At 45.0% G+C, this 20,351-nt stretch overlaps 1 protein-coding gene across 1 annotated transcript; it reads right to left on the bottom strand.

Moving 5' to 3' along the window:
* Nucleotides 1-623: 623 nt before the first annotated feature.
* LOC128331713 (tetraspanin-4-like) lies at nt 624-18,532 on the bottom strand. The gene is made up of 8 exons (XM_053265474.1): nt 18,385-18,532; nt 14,551-14,630; nt 8,298-8,489; nt 7,452-7,526; nt 6,782-6,883; nt 6,471-6,608; nt 3,514-3,597; nt 624-1,059 (listed from the first exon to the last, which is right to left on the bottom strand). The coding sequence occupies exons 2-8, from the start codon at nt 14,617-14,619 to the stop codon at nt 991-993; spliced, it is 729 nt and encodes a 242-aa protein (XP_053121449.1). The 5' UTR covers nt 14,620-14,630; nt 18,385-18,532; the 3' UTR covers nt 624-990.
* Between the last annotated feature and the right edge of the window lie 1,819 nt (nt 18,533-20,351).

The following is a 20,351-nucleotide window of genomic DNA, read 5'->3' as shown; positions in this document are numbered from 1 at the left end:
ATGCCAAGATTGGACCTGTCATACCAACCCACCAGACTTGGTATATTCTACCCTGTGCTTGTTACGGAACCAGACATCTGTCCTTTAGATCGGAAGTGAGGGACAAATGTCTGATTCCATACCACAAATAGGGTAGATTATGGTTGGGTGTGCTATGGAAACCTACCAATCTCTGCATATCCTTCCTGGCAGTGGAAGCCGGGGGTATGCTTGTGGGCTCTGGTTACTTGGCCAAACCTCTGGTTTAATATGGCGTGTGAACCTGCCCTGTTTACTGCTCACTGCCTTACTGCAGACACTGGAACTGGGTCAGTGGCATTAAAGAAGAAGGTATCTCTTCACCATCCAGTGTGTTTCCCTATTCCATTTTTTTCCACCCCAAATTGAACTTGATAGATTATTTGTCTTTAAGATTACTCTTGCAATTTAATTTCAAGGAGAGTGGAGAGAAGTTAATTTGAAAAAGTAACCTTTTAAAGATCATGGTTTAGAGCGCTGGTGTTATTGAAAAGGATGCTATCTCCACACACCCTGCCCCCATTATTTCTGTGTGACATCACAGGGGTCACTTGAATGACAAACCGTAGCCAAGAAACAAATACAGAGCAGGTACAAACAGTGACTAAATGGTATCGATTGTTTTATTGGTGCTCGGTATAGTTCTGTTATATACAAATGCAACAGAGTTGAAGTGGGAGAGGTCATGATATAAAATAGGAGGATCAAATTAAGCCTCTGCTGGGGGTTGAAATTAACTTCAGCTTGAAAATAGAGAGGGCAAAGATGAGAGACTGGAAAGGGTTATTCTTCCAAGGTTTAAAATAGCTCTCCTAGCCGAGTTGAGGATACATGAACTATAACAGAAGCCACAAGGCTTGAACAAGAGGACAGAGGGGAGAGGGTAGGAAAAGCAAAAGTTGTCCAGTGGAGCCAGAAATGCCCTTCTTGCTTCTTCAGAGCTGTGCCTGCTTCTCCAAGACGGAAGCAGACTCAGTTGTAATATTTCTCTGCCCTCCGCACCTGGCAGTACATCAGCATGGAGAAGACGATGCCCAAGACCTGGGGAGAGGAGGCAACTGGGATGAGAAGAAGAGGAGGTGGTTCCATCCCAGCAGCCCTGCCCCTCTATTACAGTGTCCTCCTATGAAAAAGGTGCCACCTCCCGAAACCGTATGAAGCTACTTTGCCCCGGGGTCAGACCACTGGCCCCTCTAGTATTGCCTAGGGCAGAGGTTTCCCACCTTGGGTCCCCAGATGGTTGGGGAGGATGGGCGCTGTAGCTCAACAACATCTGGGGACTCATTGTGGGAGGGCCCCTGGCCTAGGTAGACCAGGAGCAGCTCTCCAGGGTTTCAGGGCAATGCTCTTGCCCAGTCGTGCGTGGAGTCGCTGGGGATTTTCGGTGTGGAAAGCAGGTGCTCCAGCACAACTTCAGCCTCTCCCTCTAACTACCCATTCCCTCCTTCCACTTATCGGGACGGACAGCTGGTCCCAGCCCAGTATGGTAGCATACCAGTAGGCCTGCCTACACGCATTCTTTGGGGATGGGGCTGTAGCTCAGTGGAAGAGTCTCTGCATGCATGTAGAAGGTCCCAGGTTCACGCCTAGCATCTCCGGGCAGGGCTGGGAGAGACCTCTGCCTGTAACCTTGCAGGGCTACTTCCAGTGAGCATAGAAAATACTGAGCTAGACAAACCAATTGTCTGGCTCAGTATAAGGCGTCAGCTTATGTTCCTATGACCTATTTGGGGCACTGGAGTGCTTTGCCAGAATGTGCATGTGTCATGATTTGTGATCAAATTGTGCAAATGCAAGAGCTGATGGCCGTGTGCAATTCTTTATCCTGAGAACTGCAACTTTTGCTTGAAAATAAGAGCAAGTTCCTAGTCCTTGAGACTTTGGCCCTCCTGCAGATGTTGGCCTACAATTCCCATAATCCTTGGCTATTGGCCACTGTGGCTGGGGATTGTGGGAGTTGTCGTTAAAAAACAACAACCAGCTGGGGGGGCCCAAAGTTGAGCAGGTCTGGTGTCGATCGACATGAAAGCATATTGCTATCCATGTATATGACACTTTCCTCTAACATCTGGGAGGGCAAGCCCTGCCCCTAGGTACTCACAATCTAAAAACAGGTTCAGGGAGGCAACAGAGAAAGAGGAGGAGAGTGTGGGCAGGGTAAATGGGAAGAATATGTGGTTACTTATTTGGCTTGCTCGCAAGAGTAAGGGGCCTAGGTGGCTGTACCAAAGGCAGGGGCATAGCAAGGATGAAGTGGACCCTGGGACAAGAATGCAGATAGGCCCTTGGGCCCCTGTTGCCGCCTTCTCTTCCCTCCCCATGTCTTACTGCAGAAGAACCATGGTGAAAAATAAAACATTCTCAGCCTGCCCTTTCTCTTGCTCCTATGCAAACATCACACACTCCAATTGGGAGCCAGCAGCTTGCCAGTGAGTCAGCGAGGCAGGAGGGGAGAACGAGGAGCAGGGTGCTCCCCAGCCCACTAAGCCCCCCCCCCCCTTCATTGGCCAAGGGACATTTGTCCCCTCTCACCTCATTCAATTAATTATAGCCCTGCCCCTGGCCAAAGGAGTTCCAGGCAGAAGGGGCAGCGAGGAAGGAAGGAAGGGCAGAGTCGTTTGGGGGAGTAGGAGGAGACCTTCAGCTGGCTAAGGGTGGTGAAGCTGGAAGGGCAGAGGCCATGAGCGAGGTTGTCTCGAGACCTAAGACTGACGAGATAAAGGGAGAGAGACAAAGCCACGGAGGAGGACTTGGGAGCTAAAAACAAGGACTCTGCTGGATCTAGGAATGGACAGGAAGTCCATTTTAAACGGTCAGGTGTAGGGCTTAAGTGCCCTCTGTTCTATTATTATTATTAATAATTCAATTTCTATAGCGCCCTTCCAAAACTGGCTCAGGGCGGTTTACACAGAGAAATAATGAATAAATAAGATGGCTCCCTGTCCCCAAAGGTCTCACATTCTAAAAAGAAACATAAGATAGACACCAGCAACAGTCACTGGAGGTACTGTGCTGGGGGTGGATAGGGCCAGTTACTCTCCCCCTGTTAAATAAAGGTAAAAGGTGCCTCTTTGCCCAGTTAGCAGGGGTTTGAATTTTATGAATTTATGTCAAATTTATGAATTTGACATAATGACATATTTTATGAATTTATGTCAAATTTACGTGCTGTCTCTCTGCCCTATAGGTGACCACATTGATCACTTATGTAGACCACTTATAGATCTTTGCCCTTTCCTGCAGCCATGAGTAGCAGAATAAAGGATGCAAAGATAAGCCCATTGCAAACTTTACTGAATTTACACAATTCGGACAGGGTGCAGGGTCAGCTGTTCTCTAGGCTCTGCCCCTTGTTGGATCCCATTTTGCTTCCCCGCACAAAAATTAGTGTCTCCTACTCCCTCTGTGGTGGAGGGTTTGGGGTCCATTGCAAAAGGGAGGCCTCGGTGGTTGCCTGGGCCAGACAGCCGGCCACAGCTGCTCCTTCTGTCTCACCTGGACAACAATGATGCAGGCAGCAAAGATGCCCATTGCAGAGATGTTCTCCCCCAGCCAGCGCTTCACCTTCTCATAACAGGGCTGCAGGGATGGAGTACAAGAGAAACATGATCATCTGAAAGCACTGGGGAGATGGGAGCTTGGGAATAATCAGCACTTCTGCCCTACTCAGTTGCTGTAACCTCTCAGCTTTCATTTAAACCAGGGGCTCTGAAACTTGAGTCCCCAGGTGTTGTTGGACTACAACTCCCATCATCCCCATCCTCAGTGGCTACATGGATGATGGGAGATGTAGTCCAACATCACCTGGGGACCCTGGACATTGCTGGACTAAAACTCCCATCATCCCTAACCACAATGGCCTCTCTACTACTCTCATCAGCCCTTGGATGGTTAGGAATGTGCACAATCTGGTTCGGCGGTCCTTTTCTGGACCACTGAACCGGTTCAGAGGTCCGGTGTTTGGATTGGTGCGGCAGGGGGTGAGTTACCTTTAAGAAGCAGGGAGGCTGCCTTTATCACCCCCTGCGCCGTGTTACCCTCGCCAGCACTACCACCAAAACCACTGGCGTGGGGCTGCTGCATACCTCCTTGCAGCCCTGGTCAGCATCAAACCAGAAGTGCTGTATGTGCAGTGCCAGAGGGGGAAATGTGCCAGGGAGTGGGGGTAAGGGTACCCTCCCTGTTCCTTAAAGGTAACCCCACCACCACCACCACCAAACTGTCCACCCAATGGTTTGTGCACATCCCTAGTTGTGGTCCAACAACATCTGGGGACCCAAGTTTGAGAACCTCTGGATTAATCAATTAATACAACTTGGCGATCAAAAAAGATTTCCTAACTCATTGGCAGCAGATTATTTTTTTAAGTGTAATTTTATAAAAACTACAGGTGACAAGTGCCATCTTAAGAGATATTCTGCTTTTCTCTTTCACATGGAATACCTCTTCTAAGATAGTTCCTGCTATGACAAACCCAAACTTCATTTAAAAACAATGCTTTTTTGCTCCAGATCTATTGCTTTTCCTGGTTAACAAATTATGAAATTTGATTTATTAATCCAGGGATTCTCAAATTTGGGTCCCAGATGTTGTTGGACTACAACTCTCATCATCCAAAGGCCTTTGTGGCTGGGGATGGTGGGAGTTGTAGTCCAACAGCATCTGGGGACCCAAGTTTGAGAACCCTTATATTAATCATAGATCCAAACTCATAAATTTAATTAAGCTTTCTTTAAGCAAGTGACAAACCTACTTTTTACACAACAGTCTTGAATTGATTTAACAGTTTTTCAAAAATTCTGATATCTTGATTTTCCATTTTTTATATTCATAGCATTTAATAATCTGGTTTTAAAATCCCATCAGGAAATACGCATCCCTCAAAAAATCAATAATATCTCACAATTAAAACATGGATAGAATTAATAAAACAACAGATGCAAATGTACTGTCACAAAATCAGTTGAAAGATTTTGCAGTGCAGCAACTATCAACATTCAAAGGTGTGCGGCCTGACAGAATGGACATAAGGGTCTGCTAAAGAGAACAAGCCAGGCAGATTATGCTAGGGAGGGCATTTCATCACTGAGGTGACACCACAGAAAAGACCCCGTCTCTTGTGCTCACTGGCTATACCTCTAATGGTGGCAGGGCCTCTGAAATTGATCCTAAGCCTCAGGAAGATTCATGGGGGAGAAGAAGGCAGTCTTTAAAGTGTCCTTGTCTTGGCCTGCTACCTTAGCACTCCAGCTGTTGAACTACAACTCCCACAACCCCCAGCCATAATAAATTGTGGCTGGGGATTATTGGAGTTATAGTTCAACAATAGCGAGCATGTCTAGGTTGCCTACCCTGGGCTAAGGCCAGTTCAAGATCTCCCACAGAATTAATTGTCATTCTCTCTCCCCTGGGAATGCTGGATAAATGATAAACTGGAGTTCAGGCCAGGGCAGTAAGGATCTTTGACTTCTCTCAGCACCTCTCAAAGCAACAATTCCCAGAATTCACTGGGAGAAGCCATGACAGTTAGTGGAGTAAAAGCAATATAAATTTGTGTATATATACAGCCAGAGAGAAGAAAGAAATGTGAAGCAGGCCCCATGTTACATGAGGGAATTAAAGGTAACTTCTGGGTCTGAAAGGCCAGGTATGACCGTATGGGAGGGTGTTTCCACATCCAGACCTTATTAATCCCCCCCCCCACATTGTGTGTGGGGCTGCCTTTGAAAACAGTTCAGAAACTGCCATTGGTCCAAAATAAGATCACAAGTTTGTTAACTGGGGCCAGGTGTTTTGATCATATCACACCCGAGCTTCATCAGCTGGCTCCTAGTCTGTTTCCGGGTCCAATTCAAAGTGCTGATTTTAACCTTTAAAGCTCTAATTGACCTAGGACCAGGCTACCTGAGAGAGCACCTTGCCCCATATGTTCCTACCTGGAGATCCTCTTCAGAGTGCCCCTGCCAAATGAGGTGAGGCGGGTGGTTACTAAGGAGAGGGACTTTTCGGTGGTGGCACCCTGTTTACGAAATAGCCTCCTCATCGCCTGGCACCATAACTGGTTTTTTAGATGCCAGGTGAAGACCTTTCTGTTCACCCAAGCCTTTTAAAATAGGTTTTTAAAAAAATTCTTTTAGTATTGTATTTTTAAAAATCATTATTATTTAGTTAGTTAGTTAGTTTATATACTGCCCAGCATTGAAATCTCTAGGCAGTGTACAGAATTAAAACATAATATAAAATATAAAACTTAAAATTCATAAAAAGATAAAAAAATCATAATAGATAAACACACATTAAAATTTTAAAATTTATGTGTTTTAATTGTATGTTTTACTTAATTGTTGTTTTGTTTTACTTTGTGAGCTGTCCAGAGAGCAATTTGTTACAGGACAGCCAGCCAATCAAGTTGTGGCTATTACTTGGCATGCCAGCCTCCCTCACCCTCTCACCTCTTTCCACCAGGTAGTGTAGTCAGCTTGGCAAGAGGTACTTGCAGGAGAGTGCACCAAGCAGCAGGACTCCGGAACCCGGGTGCCATTATACACCTCAAACCAGTCCGTGTAGTTCTGCACCCCGCAACAGCGAAACTGGAAAGCAAAGGAAGGAGTTGGTAGCGGAGAAACTGGTGGGAGTGACAGCTAGAAAAAGAGCCTGCAAAAAAATCTGTGCTTAATGTGGGAAACACTTCCCGTGATTCCAGCCCCATCTACAGTTCCTTAGTTTTCCAGTGGGGGTTGGCGATCGGTGTCTAGTCACTCACCTGATCCTGCACATGGTCCCACGCATTGGTTAACCTCAGGTTGCCCTCAGTGTTGTACAACTTAAGACCCTCTTTTAGGTTGGACTGGGCATATCTGTCAAACTGAAGCAAAGGCGGACATGGCAATGGCATACATTTGGAGAAAAAGAAGGTGATGATGATTCCATTTGGGGGGGGGACATATCATGTGTGCCACAACTCTTCAAAGGAAACTTGATTTGCAAATATTCACAACTTGGGCTGTAGCTTTATCGCCTGTTAAGATGTGGAAGGGATTCATGTGGCTCATACAATGAACTTCTCCAACTTCTCCTGGCTTCTCCAAGATAGGGCTGAGAGAGATTCCTGCCTGCAACCTTGGAGAAGCCGCTGCCAGTCTGTGAAGACAATACTGAGCTAGATAGACCAATGGTCTGACTCAGTATATGGCAGTTTCCTATGTTCCTATGAACCCACTCCTCATTCCATATTTGAATCCAGGATAGATAAAAAGTCTGAATCATGTGCCCTATGAGTTTGGAGCATGGTTTCTAAATGTGGATGTTAACAGATGACTGTCAGCTCTGCGTACAGGCCCAAACACCCTCCTCCAGGAAGCATGTGCTGCATCCATTCTGGGGGTCAGAGAACTATTTCGGGGGGTGGGGGTGAGGAAGATGAGAGTTCTTACCTTGTCCCGACAGGTGACAAAAACTAACAATCCAACCACTTCCAGCAGGAAGAGGGTAGAGAGAACCAGGAAGAACTAGAGAGAGAAAGATGGATTATACATCCCAGGCAACAACAACAGAGGTTCATCAACAAGGCTTTGTGTTTAAGAACAAATGTACACATTTCTGAGCTAAGTGTGCTCTTCCCATATGTTCACCTGCCTCTCTGCTCCACATCTGATAGCACAGGTACAAACAGGGAACTGGAGAAGACTAAGGGCCATTTAGTTCTGACCCAATCACAGTCGCAAAGCAGGACAATTTCTCACCCACCCTGCTCTGCTCTCCCAGTTTTCTATAAATCAGTCTGTGTAATACGAATATGACAAATATTTATAAACTGCTTTTCAACAAAAGTTCACAAAGCAGTTTATGTAGATATTAATACATAAATAAAATGGCTCCCTTTTCCCAAAGGGCTCACAATCTAAAAAAGAAACATAAGATAGACACCAGCAAAAGCCACTGGAGGGATGCTGTGCTGGGGATGGATAAGGCCAGTTGCTCTCCCCCGCTCAATAAAGAGAATCACCACTTTAAAAAGGTGCCTCGATCAGTTAGCAGGGGCTAATCCAGGGTGCCACATGCAGAGTTCAGCTACATGGCAGACAAATATCTGTAGAGACCAAACAATTCTATGTCGCTCAAGCAAGCCCAGCCCAGCCCAGCCATGCCACAAAATGTCAGAGAATTTAAACAAACCAACCAATATACCCAATCTCATGTGTTCCATAGATGATGTACCTACAGTATTTCTCTGCTGCCCACAAAGGTCATGCTCACATGAAAAAGAGCCCACTCCTCACCGTCAGTAGCAGGCAGCGATGTTCCGTGGCTGCCCCCAAACATCCAAGGAAGCCTACAACCATGATGATGGCTCCGGTCGCCATGAAGAGCCCTGCGGCTGACAGTGATGGGAAGGAGAACGACAAGGTAGCAAAGCGGCCCTGGGTGACGGCTAGCCACACTCCTACTCCAAGCACTCCACAGCCACCCAGCTAGAGAGAGAGGTAGAGGAGAAAAAATCACATAAACTGGGAGTGGAGACGTTCAACATTCCCTCCCTTCCTCTGTCCCAGCTGTGGTGGGGCGGTGGGGTGGGATGGGATGGGTTAGATAATAAGCTAGCCCCCTCAAACACTTCTTTAGATATGTGGTTCCTCCTCTCCCTTGGCCCTATGCAAGTTTTTCTTACAATAAAACATCTCTTTCACATTCCTCACAGAGTTGAATGGCTTGTCCACACTCTTACTGACACCTCTCCTCTACTGGTGCATTTACAATGTTTGTGAACATTCCATGACAGCACAACCATTCAGCCAATAGAAGAGAAGGAAGGTCTCTCGTACAGATGACAACAGTTTAACTCACTCCTTACTTCACTGATATAACAAACCTGTGAGGTAGGTTGTTGTACTGAATTTATTGAAAGAGAAATGCCCTGCATGAAAAACACATTCAGTGACCTAGAGGCCCTCCCTACTAATCCTGAATGTGTGAAGACGGGTTGTAGGCGCTCTAGCACAGAATGAGAATTACAAGGCACTTTTAAAAAACGTTTACTCTTCATTAATCACGTTTGTATGTTCAATATAAGAAAACATCAAGAAAGCAGTTTGAGAAAGGCAAAGCAGTGAACTGGGCACAGGGCAGGAATCTTGCTATCGATTAACAACTCTAAAAGATAAGCATTAGATAGTTTCATGTGAAATTATGAAGGAAAAACAGCTGTTCAAAATGTGTAATGTCCATTAATGATGCGTTGAATTGCCAGGTGCATGTTTTTAGCCCCACGAGAGACTTGTGATTGTTGTGTCAGTGTGTCCATTAAGGCAATGTTCCTCACCATTGCTCAGTGGCTGGAAATGATGGATCTTTCCAGTGGCGCGAAAGTTGCTCCCTAGCCACTGTTAGGCTATAGATAAGGAAGTCTTTCTAATGTACCTCTTCATCATCTGCATACATTCTCAATATAGCCAACATCAGGAGCCTCTTCAGACATGCATGTACAGCATACCGAGAGAGCATCAGGAAGCCCTGCCCTTGGTGCTGACATGCCGAAAAGCTTCACACTGCCATGTTCTACGCTTATGGCCTTGGCTGGAAGAGTCAAATACCATAAGTGTGATGGTGGCCATTTCCATGATTAGAAGGCTGGGGCACCCCAGGTTTCTGCTCACAGAAAAGGCCACCAGCATGCTTGCAGCATTTGCCTCTTCAGACAAAGGGCATAAGCATGGAAAGTGTGGGGAGACAAACTCCATAAATGTGGAGAGCACAGGGAGGGTGATGCTTCTCAGTGTGGTACCACCAGGGCGGGACTTCATAAGAATATAGGAAGCTGTCATATTCTGAGTCAGACCATAGGTCCATCTAGCTCAGTATTGTCTACACAGACTGGCAGTGACTTCTCCAAGGATGCAGGCAAGAATCCTCTCTCAGCCCTATCTTGGAGATGCCAGGGAGGGAACCTGGAACCTTGATGGTCTTCTTAGAGCAGCCCCATCCCCTCTAAGGGGAATATCTTACAGTGCTCACACATCGATATGTGTGAAAATAAAGCTCCCATTCATATGCAACCAGGGCGGACCCTGCTTAGCTAAGGGGACAAGTCATGCTTGCTACCACAAGACCAGCTCTTCTTCCAAACGCATTTTTGGAATGTTGCATAGAGTAAGGTTCTCATCAGGCTGTATTTAAAAACCAGCATCACTACAATCCTCACGAAGACCTTCTCCCGATATTTCTGAATTTGTGTACAAGTTATGGTGTGAGCTTCTCATTAATCTACATCCTTTCCAACAATTAGGAAAAAGGTTGCCATATATTATACATAGCCGCACAAGTGTTAAATGCCAGTGGTGCACACCTTACTGGTGCTTTCTCTGATGTTTGCTGAAACTGCTTTGTATGGGAGATTATTCCAGCACTGCAGAGATTGTTGGGAACAGTATGTTTTAAATCAGATTCCCATGTGACTTTTAGTCCTGTTAGGGATGTGTGTCAATAGGTTATATATGCTTTAATGTTTGTTTTCACTTTAATTTTGTTGTGGTGCAACTGCTTTGCAAGATCAAAGATTCAAACTCTGTCAGGGGTCTGAGAGTCTGCAACTTCACAGCTGGAGTGGAGTTTATTTTATTTTTTAATCTATTTATTTATATACCGCCTGACTCCAAAGGCTCTAGACGGTTCACACAAATAAATACAATAAAACCAGAACAAAACAGCTATGAAAACAACAATTTAAAACAGTTGAGCTGGCATACCTAGCAGAACTGGAACCAATTTAATTTAGCTGTATATAGTTTGATCGTGAGTCAACCCCTGTGCTTCTTCATATAGATCTTTTCTTCAATAGAGCCCCTTCCAGCCTTTTAACTGGACAGCTTTGTGGGGATTGTAGAATAGTAGATGCTCCAGGAAGGGGAACAGGGCTGACAGAGACAGGGTGAGTTTTGATTTTTTTTAGAAGTCTTGCCTCTGTATTTATGTGGTGTGAGTCCTGTAGGAATACCATGTCTGGCCTTAGTTTCTGAAGTGCATTGTCAACGTTTAACTGGGTTCCCCATCACGGCAAGGGTGGATTCACATGATCCATGTAATGTCTGCTCCACCACAGAACTCTAGAGATTCCCACAGTGTGCACATTCCCATAGAGCGATCATGTAAACCAAGGAATGTCCCCCGCACTCCACTTGGCAATGCTCCAACCCTACATAAAGCCGAGATCCGTGATCTCAGGTTTGAAGAGCGACTTGACCATGTTGGCTTCATGTTGGGTTGGCGCGTTGCCAAGTGGAGATCAGTGGGACATGCCTGGGTTTACACCATCGTTCTACAAGAGCACACATTCCACGGAAATCTCTAGATTCCAACTGAGCCAACATTACATCGATCGTGTGAGCCTGTCTTAACATTTACACTCACAAGGTTAATGGATTCCATAACCTCACCATAGTAAAAAGAGCATCTTGCATTTCCCCGTTTATTTCTGACTTTTATACTCACTGCAAGCCTGCCAAGTTTGGCTGGTAGGGCTATTCCTTGTACGGTGTTATTAAACAAGAAGGAAGTGTGTAAACAAAAAAACAGAACCGTGTACTAAAACATCAACAATTAAGCATGTACCTAGCAAGAGGGGTCTCCATAGAGGAAACACTCCCCAACTCAGACTCAGTGGAGCCTTTTGGCATGTGGATGAATGCAGGACAAGTTATGTAGCCATGGAAAGAAGATGCCTCTCTCCATGCCAGCAGACAGGAATAACACTGTAATAGCGCTACCGTTGAAGAAGAAAATGCAGTATTGCTAAACCTGGAAAAAGACAGCCATCTGAGCCAAAACAGATAAAAGGAACCTTGAAACGAACACATGTTCCAAACATTTGGATTTCCAGATGCACTTTTCTTTGTCTTTTTTTCCTCCTCTAAGAATAATCATAAACGGCTTTAAAAGGGTCAGAGCAATTGAATGCCTCTGCTTCTTGTTCTAACATTTCAGAAGGCAAATAGGATTCTTGTGTCAGTTCAAATAGGGCTTTTGTGTCTTTCTTACTTGTATTGAATGCCCTCATGGATGAGGATCAGTAAAGGGTAAGCCCCAACAATAGAGACTCCCCAGTTCTTGCAAAGTATTAGTGAAGAGATTGTCTTCTTTTCTGTCGTGTCTCTGGTCTTAAGTCTGAGAATACTTGTATTGGAGTGCTGCAGGGTGGTTATTACTCCCTCATATATTGCTTCTTTGGTGGAGAATCTCGCAATTATATTCCTAGGTCGTCTAGTTTGGGGTGGGTGGCTGCTGGGGCTAATGCCCTATGGATCTGTTCAAAGTCATTTTCTGATATGGGGACCGATGGCAACCATGCGGTGAAGAAGTGAGCTATAAACTGTTTCACATTTCCCCTCTTCCTCCTGCTGCAGCACACCTCTTATTCACAGGTTGTATCTTCTACTGTGATTTTCAAGATCCTCCCGCTTTGCCTGCAGGTCTCTAGTTACTCTTCTCATACTCTAACGTATATGTAGTAATTTTTGATGCCAAGGTCCAGAGCATCACTGGTCATTTGGGGGGATATGGCCCTAGAGGTGCACCTAGGTAATTTTGGAACCTGGACCTAAAGGCCTTTGGAGGCCCACCCCCACTGCAAGTTAAGCATCATCCCCCTGCGCGCGCACACACGCGCACACACACACACACACACACACACAGACACACGCAGTATTTTTAAGACGTGGGTTCTTGAGGGCACAAACAGCAACTGAACTCACAAGAATGTAAGAATATTTTTTAAAGGTATATTTACGCCAATATGCATGAGCAGAAACATTTCAACATGCAACTTAACATATTCCCATCCCACATATTTCCCCACTCCCCCCTCGGTCTCTAAAGCAGAAGTCACGCTTGGCAGCCCGGGGCAGCCCAAGCTAGTGGCACAGCAACCACACCACCCAGGACAGATGAAAGAGGATTTGGGGGTCCCCAGGGCAGACCTTGGGGCCCCGGTCCATGGCCTCCAAGGTCTGGGGAGGGCTTCCAAAGACCAGGGGCCCTGCTGCCGCCAACTCACACCTGCTCTGCCGCTGCCCCGCAGCTGTGCCAAACTGCGGCTTTTCTGTCATTTTCGCCACCATGTGTGGGGAGTGAGCCGAGATTCCCACACACACACACACCCCACCGTGGAGGTGTGCCTGCACAGTTCAATTATATTGTTGCAAGCCCATGACGTTTTTGAGGGCTGCTGAGCTGGACAGACAAGCCCAGTAGCCACTCTGCCTGCTGCCGCCACCATGAGGAGAGGGAGGCCTGCTTGGCTCACCCCCACCCCTGCACGTGGCAGCTAAAATTACAGAAAAGCCGCAGTTCAGTGTTGCTGGGCCTCGCAGTGGCGGCAGGGGGGGAGGCCTCGCAGCAGCAGGGGGCGGGGCTTGCAGCAGCACCGGTGGTCCGGGCGCCAAAATCAGCTAGGTGCACCACTGCCCCAAGAGGTGTGGAAACCCTGGACTTCCGCCTGGAAGTCCAGGGGGGGGAAACGCCTCTGTATGGCCCATTGAGCAGATACATTTCCTCCCCAGTTGCCGTAAGAGAATTGCTAGGTCAGGACTGCCTGGATTTTTCAGATACTTTCTGTGGTGTTATTCACCCCAGATTCTCTCCGCTGCTGTTTCTGCATCTGTCGCCGGACTTTTCAGGCATTCCTCCTCTTGCATTAATTTGCAAGGAAAGTATGTTTTGAGCATCCCATCTTTAGCCTGCTGCAGACCGTAGCTCATCCTTTGGCTTCCCTTCTTCCTGGGTGGGCATTTTGGGCTTCTGTTGTCCCACCACAGACCACTGCCCTCAGGCTATGCAGCCATCTTGGTCGGCAGCTAGCGCCCCCCCCCCCCCCCCGCTCAGGCATATAATTTTAACTTTTTTCCTAGCATGCGATTCAGACAATCTTGACACATATTGTCCATATTGAGGAGCTGGACACTCTCTCGGACTCTGTCTCTCTCTCTCTCTCTCTCTCTCTCTCTCTCTCTATATATATATATATATATATATATAGAGAGAGAGAGAGAGAGAGAGAGAGAGAGAGAGAGAGAGAGAGAGAGAGAGAGAGGCTTGCCATATTCTGGCTTTCCAAATCCAGGTGCCTAACTTGCATATTATGTAAATTCGCTTGAAAATAATTTTTGAGCAGAATAGTGACTGCACATTTTGCTCCATAACTCCGCTTCTACAAGGGCTAGAGCTTAGCTTAAAAAAAGAAAGAAATCTGAAATCTGGGCAAATCGGGGGCGGTGGGGGCTAAGCAATCTGGGTGAAATGCTTAAAATCCGGGTGAAACCTGGCATGGGGTAGAGAGAGAGAGAGAGATTCATAATAAAGAAAAGCAAGTATGTGAAAAGTATCTTTCCTTCAAGTTATCACAGGGGTCCAGAAATGGGGTGGGGCACCAGTGAGGCAAGGAACTTGTGTGAAGGGTGCTTGGTTGGCCCTCCTCGCGCTCCCCCTTAACACCGCCTACTATGCTGGAACTATGGGGGAGCTGACTGCCTCACGGCAACTCACCCAGAAGATGAGATTGAAGACAAACATCTTCACTTTAACACAGAGTAAACAGCCACGGCTGACTCCCATGTTGGATAAATCTGTGGTGGGGAGAGCAAAAGAATAATAAACAGTTACTCTTGACTTTCTCACACACTATATTCAGCTAATTTGGTTTTGCCATTAAAATTTTCCATTTAAGAGAATGTCTTCTGCGCCATGAGCCTTACCGTCCATTGAAATCATCTGGAGAGGTTCCCCGAGGCTTTTTAATGCACTCCCTGCTGAAATAAGAGCCTCCCCATCTCTGACAACTTTTTAAAAGGCAGTTAAGAAGACAAATCTGTTCACCCAGGATTTTAACTAGATTTACAGTTTTTCAAAAACAGTTTTTAACATAGTATTAAATTTCAATTTTTAAAAAATTTGTATTGTGTTTCTTGTTGACTGCCCAGAGACAAATTTTGGACGTTATATGTTAAATAAATAAATATTACACTTGACACCCAGCCACAACCTAAAAATCAAACTCCCCACTGCTCCAAAAGGACTTTTAATTTCCCTACCCTCAGCCAAATTGTGACTATACTACCGTCTATCTTGCCCCCTCATCCTTTATGGAAGAATGCCCCAAGATAAAGGGGTTATTTTATTTTTATTTATATTTTACATTTTATATCCCGCTCTTCCTCCAAGGAGCCCAGAGCGGTGTACTACATACTTAAGTTTCTCCTCACAACAACCCTGTGAAGCAGGTTATATCAGAATGTGGAGGTCATAAATGCAGGCTGAGGCTTTAAATGTTCAAAAAGGTATAATCCCATCTTTATCTTTCTTTACAATCTGGCATGATCTGTTACTATGTTTGAATTATAAAAATTATGGAAGTAAGGGAACAATTAAGTTTATTCACGTTTGGAAAGATGTATTTTTAAAGAATGATTTTGCTATTGTAGATTGTCATCAATCAAATGTTTTGTTTTTATTTATTTCTTCTCTGAATTATAATATTGTATGGTGTTTTTTAAATAAAGACTTAAAAAACGTAGGCTGAGATAAGTTTGTTGGCCTAGTTGGGAGGAGGGGAAGGTCAGAACCAGGATAGCATCTGGGGTGCAATTTCAGAGGTGACAATGGATTGCCAGGAAGGTTTCAAGGCCCACTCTTGGATATATTACATAGGAACATTGGAATCTGCCAAATACTGAGTCAGACCCTATCTTAGAGATACCAGGGAGGGAACTTGGAACCTAGATGCTCTTCCCAGAATGGCTCCATCCCCTAAAGGAAATATCTTACAGTGCTCACACTTCTAGTCTCCCACTCATATCCAACCAGGGCCATCCCTGCTTAGCTAAGGGGACAAGTCATGCTTCCTACCACAAGACCCGCTCTCCTCCTTTATTCAAGGTTCAAACATACTAGCATCATTATAAGAATGTTAGCTTTACATTCTTATACATCATAACAACTAGAGCAAGTTATCAACATAGGCCAGTGGTCCCTCTTTTTCATTAGAGCAAAGGGCCTGATGACTTTGGTCAACAGGCCTTGTATGGAGGCTCATTTAATTCTTCACAACAGTATTTTATTTATTGCATTTAGAACTCCCTCCTTCCTCCTATAAGTCTCGCCCTTTCCTTCCGTCATCAAAACAACCATGTGAAATAGATTAGACTGTTGCCTGAGAGAATGACTGGATGGACTGCCCATCCACTGAGAGTCATGGCCGAGTAGGGGTCTGAATCCTAGTTTTAGTCCAGTTCGTGTGTGCATTACTACACCACACTGCCTTGCTACAGGCATTAAAACATGCAGAACCTGCAAGGTATTTGTTTACTGTATTCACCCGAATACAAGATGACTCTGAATTTAAGACGACTCCTATAAAAAATTGAGGTTACGCCTGTATTAACCTGAAAAAAATAGGACTTTGAATTTAAGATGACCCTCCCAAGAGGGGTGTATTGGGGGGAGGTGCACAGGCACAGAGTGCAGGTACTTCTGGCTGTTGGGGTCGGAATGGCCATGGAGATTGCCTGCCCTTCTGAATTTGCAAGTACTTCACTGTCCCCCAATTTCTAACAGCAAAGAACTTGGGGGGGGGAATCTCATCTTGGATTCAGGTAAAAACAGTATTTATTTGTGGGACCAAATTTGTCCCACCCTCCTTTCAAGGACCATCCCCCACTTCAAGGGACAGAGTATATGGTTTTCCCATTCCCGTTTATCCTTACAATGACCTTGTGAGGAAGGTTGAGCTGGGAAACAGTTATTGGTCCAAAGTAACCCAATGAATTTCATGGCTGAATGGAGACTTGAACCGAGTTTGTTATTCTAGCCACTATACGACACTGCTTCTTCACAGCAGCATGCTGGCCAGAAATATACATGCTATTGGGGAATGTGGTTTGAAACATGGAGGAAATGCCCCTCTGCCCTCCTTACATGGTGGCCATTCCAAAGAGACTGGGGCAGCAGGATTATGAGTTCAAACTGAGGGGTCAGAACTGTCAAGGGAATCAGCAGAGTAGGAACACAAGCAAATCACTCTGCTCCAGGAACTCATAAAGTAGGTAAGATCATTGAACATCACAAGGAAATGGCAAAACTTGCCCCACAAATACAGACAACACTCCTTGATTCCAACCTTCAGATCTGAGTATTAAAACAGAGAAGAAGGTTGCATTTGGCTTCTAATGTTCATATAGCTTGCTTTAAGGACATTTAAAAAATGTATTTATGTATCTTTTAACTGCCAAGTTATACCTATTGTTTCTTTCATCTTGAAAATTGAATATGAAATAGTTTTAAATGCACTTGGGGTTGGGAAACTTAATAATGCTTGTTTTCCTTAAAGGGGGTGGGGAGACACAACATGTAAGAAATTGCTCAAAACCACGAATATACCAGCATCCACAAACACAAACTATAATATAAAACACCTATTATCCAGTTCAGATGAAGTAGTCACTATGGAAGTCGGTAACCTGACATGTATCTTATTTCTGCAGGCAAGGGAAATAAAATTACTGAGGTGGGGACGTCCTCTTATCCCACCCCATCAGTCTGCAATGCTCTGGCTATAGGTGTATCCTATCTCCGTTCTTTGAACATTCTCTTTCCAGGCCCCAGACTACAAATTTCCTAGAACTGCTGGCCTCCTTCCATCATATGTGCCAAAGAAGAGGAGGGGAAGAGAACAGTGAATGTCTCTCCCACCTTCAACTGAAATAATACAAAAAGAAATGACTGCTAGTCCCCCAAACCCTTCCATGATTGGGGAGTGGAGTGGAGTGGGGACTGAAGCCCACAGCAGCAGACCCCACTGTGTAGAGCTAAAATGTAATCCCGATTCTGTACACACATTACATTCCACCAAATCTGGATTCTGTCTCCCTGCCCCCAATTCTGGATTTAAATGTGTGGAGATTTTAGATTTCTGAATCTGAATTGTCCTGATGGTTAAATATCTTTTTGAACCAAAAAAAAAAGCAAAAAGCACACACATTGACAAGATTCCCCCACCCCATAAGGAGAGAGAAAAGACAGCAAAACTAAGTAAAATGAAACGTTTAATCCAGTCTGCTTCTTTTGTCTTTATTTTAACAAAGTGCATATACCGCTAAATTGCCATATCCTCATCCCGCATCCCCCTGTCTGGTAGTTTATAGACACGGGGACTGGATCATTTCTATAGGACCCAGGGGAAAATCTATGGGGAAGAAATCACACACACACAACATACACCACAAACACAGAAGGGGTTGTCTCCGGATTCTTCCTCTACGACCATAACCCGAACTTCCTTCATTGCCTCCCATCACAAATAATACCCCTCGATACGCCCATCACCTTGTTGGCCTCGAGACAGGGAGTTTCCGAAAGGACCGCGGATTTGGGGCGAAAGCCCCCTCCTCACCGACTCCTAGAGCGCTGGAAGTTGCTTCCCCTTTGCTGGGATGCAGGATAGAAAGGGAGGGCAAGCAAATTCCAGGCACGGGACAGGGGGAAGGAAATGGGAGGGGAGAAAGGGGTGCCTTGATGGGGGGCGTGTTTGAGGATATGGGGAGGAGTCCGGGGGGCTCTGGAAGGGAAACTGGTTTTTAGGGCAGAGAATGGGGGTTTCAAGGGGGTTTGAGCCTCACTCGGAACATCTCGTCGTCCATGTTTAAATATTAAAAGCAGCAAAAACACCACCACTAAACATCAGCCCAGATGTGTGGAGTGGTTTCTACTTACTGTGGACGCCTTCATTTGATGAAGAGTTCTGCCTAACTCGAAAGACGAAATCATTGATTGGCTAGTTTATTTTAGTGCTTCTGTCTCACCTTTCTTCACAAAGAGAAATATGATGATGCTGAGGATGGTCTCTTAAAGCAACTTTTATTTTTCCCAGGACATGTTCAGATTCATTTTCTGGAATGTTAGCTTTAAAAAAAATGTTTAAATTTTGTTTTAATTGTTTTTACTTTATTGTTTTACATCGCCAACACTGCCTTGAGATGTAGGTGTTAGGCAGTTTATAAATATTATACATAAAATAAAATGACACCAATTTTGACAGAAAACGTTCCACACTGTCAGCTCATCCTCACGCATCAGTTAATTTACTCCCGAGGAGGATAGAAAGTAAACTGACCTGCCGGTGCAAAAGGTACTGAAGAGAAACACCTTAAATTGATAAACTGCGGCTGTTTGAGCAGGAAGATAGAGACATAATATTGTATAGTTATCTCCTAATCCCTCCAACAGTCCTGTAAGGTAGGCCTGTGTGCATATCTATCTGTCTTCCTAACAGAAAGAGAGAGAACAGGAACCAAACAAAGACTGATAGGAAGTTATGGAGCAAGACAGAGACTTTTTAAAAAACAATAACTAAAAAAAAAAAACTTTCACCAAGCATATTCTCATGTAAAAAGTAGTGCAAAAAGTAGTACTTTAGCTAATTTCAGTGGCAGGATTGTGTATGCAAAATTTGGTATCTGTAGGTCATTGGGAAGTATGACTTTATTTTGTACCAAACAAACAATTATTCAAAATATGTAATAGATGGTTGTATTTATAATATGGGAAAAATCCAGACTTAGTCATTGATGTATGTATGCATGTCTGAGAGGAGAGCTGATCTGAGAGGAGATCAGGTCTTGTAGTAGCAAGCATTACTTGTTCCTTAGCTAAGCAGGGTCCACCCTGGTTGCATATGAATGGGAGACGATGTGTGAGCACTGTAAGATGGAGCCGCTCTGGGAAGAGCAGGAGGTTCCAAGTTCCCCCCCCCCCCGGCATCTGCAAGATAGGGCTGAGAGAGATTCCTGCCTGCAACCTTGGAGAAGCCGCTGCCAGTCTGTGTAGACAATACTGAGCTAGATGGACCAATGGTCTGACTCAGTATATGGCAGCTTCATATAATTTATTATATTTATATTCCACTCTTCTTCCAAGGAGCCCAGAACAGTATACATGGCTATGTTTATTCTCGTATCCATCCTGTGAGGTAGGTTAGGCTGAGAGATAATTGACTGGCCCAGAGATACATGCAGCAAGTTTCAAGGCTGATGGAGATTTGAACTCTAGTCTCCCCAGTATAATTGAGGCTTGACAAGCCTCAGCCTAATTAATTTCAATGGGGCTTAAGGCCTACGCAGACATTATGTTGTACATGTGTTCAGGTGTCATGTATGTTTTTGTGTGAGGGCCTGTACCTGTGTGTTCATTTTAAACATGAACCTGGGAACAGAACCCCTGAAATGCAGACCGAAAGTGTACTGTTGTGCATGTGTTCAGCATAACATGTGAATAACTGCACATGGTTAGAGTGC

Source organism: Hemicordylus capensis, chromosome 6 (genome assembly GCF_027244095.1).
Source record: "Hemicordylus capensis ecotype Gifberg chromosome 6, rHemCap1.1.pri, whole genome shotgun sequence".
NCBI lineage: Eukaryota > Metazoa > Chordata > Lepidosauria > Squamata > Cordylidae > Hemicordylus > Hemicordylus capensis.
The sequence above is the reverse complement of the archived record's forward strand: the minus strand, read 5'-3'. Positions and strand labels throughout refer to the sequence as shown.